Here is a 6,281-nt window from a genome sequence, read left to right as displayed (position 1 = left end):
ATAATTAATTACCAATAAAGAATTGACTAACTGGTTCATTTTTTCATTGATTTAAGTTTTGTTAGTTGCAATAAATAAATATTTAAAGTTTCAACTTTATACGAGAATGGGTGTGGGAGAAAAACGTGTATAAATATCTATGGGGACAAAGCTCTAAATATTTAGCAATATTTCTAAATACTGAAGAATTGATTTCCCTTTGTTGGTTTTCAAACAAAATAATTAATACCAGTAGTCAATTGACAAATTGGTTACTTTAAAATAATTGATTCATGTATTGAACAAAGTTTCAACTTGATCCGAGAAAGTGCGCGGGGGAAATAACGCGTTTAAACTTTTTACCGGACAGACAGACAGAGCGAGTGTGTTAATAAAAAATTTTATGGAAATAATGGCGCTTGGTATAGCATCAGTTTGAAGTAGTTTTCAATTTTCGGATGCACCAAGGGACATAAAAAGGACAGTTAAGTCAGGCGTTGATTCGCTCAGCAGCAACAGAAAGAAACAAACAAAACATATACTCTTTTTTAAAAACAAAGCGTATCTAAAGGGAATAGCGCAAAATCACTGATATATATATATCAATAGTGCAGGAATAAGGCTTGGGAATAAACTTTGAGAGAGAAAAAAACAAGAAAAAAACGTAATAAGGGAAATAACTTCACACACACAGCCAGATCTTTCCATATGTAGCGTTTATTTCCCTTTTTAATGCCGACCATAGTAACTAATTACCAATAATTTATAAACTAATTGTTTTAATTTTTATTGAATTATGAAATAATTGTGTAAAGTTTCAACTTGATCCGAGAATGGGTGCGGGACAAATAGCGTGTACACAAAGTGTACCAGACAGACAGAGTGAGTTGATAGACTTTGTACAAATATCAGAAGGAATAGAATAACAGAGCCATCTGCTGGACGGTTATGCTTCCAAGAATTTGACTGATTGAACGAATTGATTGATTGAAATGAATTGAATGATTGAAATGCTGTACATCAAGATGCTAAGTTTTTGACTTGTGATTTTGAAATTTTGACATGGATTTGAGTTTCGGACTTACGGCTTGATATTGATAAATCTAGTCATTTTCGTACATGTTTGAATTGTGTTAATATTTTGGTTTATAAGTGAAAAATCTTTGAAAACGTGAGAACATTTGATAGACACACAGACTTGAAGGCCCTATTTTTAGAGTCTCTCTGATCATTGGAATGATTTTATAGGTGGCAACTAAGGAAGCTACATTCACATTGTGGATGCTGGGATAGAATACACGTCTAGTCTCATCTCCTTGAACCTTAGTTATAATAATATGCTCAATGCTCTGTTTCGTAAGGCCATGTCTTTGTATGAGGCTTTGATAATATTGCAAATTAAACAATGCCAACAAGCTTATTATCGTATTCTATAAGTGGACCTTATTTATGATAAATAAAGTCCGCTTGTGGCTATCTGGCTGCATTTATAGCCAGTGTAGACAACAATAAATGGTTTAAACGTTTTCTAAAACTCAACATATTTCCCTTCTTCCATAGTTTTGTCGCTAAAAATCGATTCAAAGGAAAGAGAGAAACATGTACAGTTTCGGACATTGGCGTCACACGTGTAGAACTATATGCAGCAGTTGGCCCTTTGGCCCCTATGCCTGTGTCATACATTATTCTTAAAAGTATATCATTTTCACATTAAAAAGAGTTTTCTAAATTAGCATAGGAATCCCACATATTGCTGACGTACTTTGAGAATACTTTGCAAAATGCGAAGACCTTCAAAAATATCTAGTTCAGACTTTAAAAACAGAACTATCTGAATGGACCATGAGAATTTAGTCACATGATGTTAGCAAAGCGTAATCGTCTTGATAAAATAAAAATGAATCACGCCAGTCACGATCCTAAATATCTGTAAGTATATAAGACACTCTTTGCCTCTTGGCCCATCAGCTGTAAGCTCTTCACTAGTGACTCAAAGCTAGAAAAAGAAACTGGTAGGTTTTTATGAGTTTACTTTTTAATCTTTAATTACATACTAGTCAGTAATAGCTTGTTGGTGCATTCTATGCAGACACATCTTTAAATAACAAGTAAGTTCAATTATGTTAACTGTGATAGAAAATTAACTGATAAGGGAAAGTCAGAAATCAAGACTACTGAGAGAAAATATCTTTGAATTAACCGACTCTTTATTTTTTCCCCTTAATATATTGTCCTTTCACGACTTGTAAGAACGAATCACTGGTATTCAAAAGAACTGCAGCTTCCAGTATTAGTGCAGTGTGTACATACATATTATGTAATAAAACTCAGATAGTCCATAATAATATACACAGACTATGAACTTAAATGGATAAAAGTAGCTAGTTGATAGAGTACATAGGTTTTCGTAACTTAATCAGGGTTTTGTACCCTGAGGTCGTATACTTTTTTCTTGTATAGTTATACATATTTATTATAGAATATTAACTATTTCATTATTGCCTTTACGACTTTCATATCTTAAGGGAAAAAAAAGAATATTGAACCTTAAATCTCTTAAATTCTCTATACGAGAATAAAATATTTGAAAACTTCAAAATGATAGAATATTTAATAAAATTTAATATTTATTTCAGAAAATGAAATTTCTCTTGGTAGCTTTGGCCTGCATCGCCGCTGTATCGGCAAACGTTGTTGTGAAACCACCTCAAAAAAAGAGCCTCTTGACCATTGCCCAGGAAATCCAAGGACTCATCAATGGAATCAGCACAGCCCTTCACCCAACACAGAAGAGATCCCTTTTGACCATTGCCCAGGAAATCCAAGGACTCATTGATGGTATCAGCACAGCTCTTCACCCTACCACAAGAGATGAAGATTTCAATGTTGTCGACATTGCCAACACCGCTGGCGCTATAATTCATGCACTAGACGCAGCCATCAATGGCAAAAGAAATCTTTTAACCATTGCCCAAGAGATCCAGAGTCTTATCAATGGTATCAGCACTGCTCTTCACCCAACACAAAAGAGATCTCTGTTAGATATCTTTCAACAAATCCAAGGACTGTTCAGTGGCATCACCACAGCCCTGAACCCTACTACAAGATCCCTTTTGACCATTGCTCAAGAAATCCAAGGACTCATCAATGGAATCAGTACTGCTCTTCACCCAACACAACAGAGATCATTGTTGACCATCGCCCAAGAAATCCAGGGACTTATTGATGGTATCAGCACAGCTCTTCACCCTACCACAAGAGATGAAGATTTCAATGTTGTCGACATTGCCAACACCGCTGGCGCTATAATCCATGCACTAGACGCAGCCATCAATGGCAAAAGAAATCTTTTAACCATTGCCCAAGAAATCCAGAGTCTTATCAATGGTATCAGCACAGCTCTTCACCCAACACAGAAAAGATCTCTACTGGACATCTTTCAACAAATCCAAGGACTTTTCAGTGGCATCACCACAGCTCTGAACCCTACTACAAGATCCCTTTTGACCATTGCTCAAGAAATCCAAGGACTCATCAATGGAATCAGCACTGCTCTTCATCCAACACAGAAGAGATCCCTGTTGACCATTTTCCAAGAGATCCAGGGACTTATTAACGGCATAACTGGTGCTATCAACCCAACACAGAAGAGATCCCTTTTGACCATTTTCCAAGAGATCCAGGGACTTATTAACGGCATAACTGGTGCTATCAACCCAACACAGAAGAGATCCCTTTTGACCATTTTCCAAGAGATCCAGGGACTTATTAACGGCATAACTGGTGCTATCAACCCAACACAGAAGAGATCCCTTTTGACCATTTTCCAAGAGATCCAGGGACTTATTAACGGCATAACTGGTGCTATCAACCCAACACAGAAGAGATCCCTTTTGACCATTTTCCAAGAGATCCAGGGACTTATTAACGGCATAACTGGTGCTATCAACCCAACACAGAAGAGATCCCTTTTGACCATTTTCCAAGAGATCCAGGGACTTATTAACGGCATAACTGGAGCTATCAACCCAACACAGAAGAGATCACTGTTAACCATTGCCCAAGAAATCCAAGGACTTATTAATGGAATCAGCACTGCTCTTCACCCAACTCAAAAGAGATCCCTTTTGACCATTGCCCAAGAAATCCAAGGACTTATTAATGGAATCAGCACTGCTCTTCATCCCACAACTAGATCTCTTTTATCTATTGCTCAAGAAATTCAAGGACTTATTAACGGTATCAGCACTGCTCTGCACCCTACCCAAGCAAGATCTCTGTTGACCATTGCCCAAGAAATCCAAGGACTTATTGATGGCATCAGCACTGCTCTTCACCCAACTACAAGATCCCTTTTAACCATTGCTCAAGAAATCCAAGGACTCATCAACGGTATCAGCACTGCTCTGCACCCTACCCAAGCAAGATCTCTGTTGACCATTGCCCAAGAAATTCAAGGCCTTATCAACGGTATCAGCACTGCTCTTCATCCTACCCAAACTAGATCCCTCTTGACCATTGCCCAAGAAATCCAAGGACTTATTAATGGAATCAGCACTGCTCTTCACCCAACTCAAAAGAGATCCCTTTTGACCATTGCCCAAGAAATCCAAGGACTTATTGATGGCATCAGCACTGCTCTTCACCCCACAACAAGATCACTGTTGTCCATTGCCCAAGAGATTCAAGGTCTCATCAATGGTATTTCTACCGCTCTACACCCTACACAATAAGCAAAACTTTTTACAGCTGAATAAATCTAAATATTTTTTTAGCTTTGAAGTTTAGAAAATAAATGAATTTCACTACTCGTGAAACATTATATACTAGATATCGTTCTCTCTTTTTATTTCAATAACTTGGAATTTATAAATGACAATTGTATTGAAAGTTCGGGCTGGACTTCATAAATTAATCTAAATTAGTGAGCATATGGTAAAATAGAAGTACCAGTAAATAAATGTCTTAAAAGAACTATTTACTGGTTTTTATATCCCAAAGTAGATTTCACGTGAGGGAAAAAAAAATAAAAGCTGTTTCTAAGAATGAAAAAGAATCAATGAATCTATCTATAGGCCTATGTGTGTATGTATTTGTTATGTAGGCAACGAAACTATCATGAAAAATAAATAAAACAACTTTTTAACGATGCCTAATCTTAACCACGCTCTTCCCTGTGTGGCTACCCGTCTCTAAGAAAGTAAAAAAAAAAGTTCGATATGGACCCCATCATCTGATTAAACATACTTTACAATGACTGTGTGCTGATCGATAATACGGGATTGGTCTGTAGCAGAATCTATTCATAAAGTACTCGCAGATCTTAAATCACTCTAAATTGAGTCCCTTACTTAATTTGTAAAAAATGTGATAACTTCATCATATAGTTTTTAAGACAGAAAACTGATCTTCTATTCCCAATTTTGTTATATCGCTTGCTTAAAGGAAATCAAATGTTGTTACAAACTCGATTCATCCAAGGGAATTTCCATTGTCAGGAGCTCTTGGCCATAATAATTATGACCAACAAAACTCGTACAAGAACATTTTTACAAAGCTTATATCAGCATCTCTGTCTGTCTGTGGGTCTATATGTCTCTCTGTCTGTCTGTGCGTCTAAATGTCTCTCTGTCTGTCTAGTAAAAAGTGTAAACGTTATTTCTCTCAAAACCACTCTCGAACCAAGTTGAAATTTTGCACATATCAATTAAAAACAAAATTTAAAAAAATTAGTTCATTAACTATTGGTATTTTTTTTTGTTTGGTATCTCGAACAAGGGAAAGAAATAGTACTTGACTGAAGTGGTGGTATAAGCTGAATTAGTCCGCTTTATAGGTCGTCCTCCGAGGCTTAGTGAACACAAACATGAAAAAGAAACAATAGATAATTATACAATCTTCTATGTTCATACCCTCTTCGCTAGCAGAGTGGTTACCGTGTTGGCCTGAGAAGCTTGGGATCTAATTCTAGATCTCGATCTAGTCTAGATTCTAGTTTTAGATCTAGATCTAGTCTAGAAATTGTTCACAGACAAATCATTCATTGGATAGAAGGGTATTGTTAATATTATATTTTCTCGTTGCGGGTTTTACATACCTATTCCATCATGCCCTTAGGGTTAACTCTGTTCAGGGTATTCCTCTAACGGTACCTCCACACATTCAGCTGGATACTACCTAGCTGAGTGCTAGACAAAATAGCGGCTCTATAAGTAATAAAACTGAATCGGACAGGAAATCATTACTTATAAAAGGAGAAATGGTTCATTGACCAGTCATTGTTTTTTTAAATTTATCTACGC

The 6,281-nt window shown here is 36.4% G+C and overlaps 1 protein-coding gene across 1 annotated transcript; it reads left to right on the top strand.

Annotated features, from left to right (window-relative positions):
- The first annotated feature begins 1,833 nt into the window (after window positions 1-1,833).
- LOC106079847 (uncharacterized) lies at window positions 1,834-4,808 on the top strand. The gene is made up of 2 exons (XM_056016437.1): window positions 1,834-1,991; window positions 2,616-4,808. Exon 2 carries the CDS (start codon window positions 2,619-2,621, stop codon window positions 4,710-4,712), a length of 2,094 nt encoding a protein of 697 aa, XP_055872412.1. The 5' UTR covers window positions 1,834-1,991; window positions 2,616-2,618; the 3' UTR covers window positions 4,713-4,808.
- The last annotated feature ends 1,473 nt before the right edge of the window (window positions 4,809-6,281 follow it).

This window comes from Biomphalaria glabrata, chromosome 17 (genome assembly GCF_947242115.1).
Source record: "Biomphalaria glabrata chromosome 17, xgBioGlab47.1, whole genome shotgun sequence".
In the NCBI taxonomy this organism is placed as follows: domain Eukaryota; kingdom Metazoa; phylum Mollusca; class Gastropoda; family Planorbidae; genus Biomphalaria; species Biomphalaria glabrata.
Note: the sequence above shows the minus strand (reverse complement) of the source record. Positions and strands in the feature narration are given on the sequence as shown.

Coding starts and splice junctions, on each gene's coding strand:
- LOC106079847 (XM_056016437.1), top strand. CDS start 2,619: ATGAAATTTCTCTTGGTAGCTTTGGCCTGCATCGCCGCTGTATCGGCA.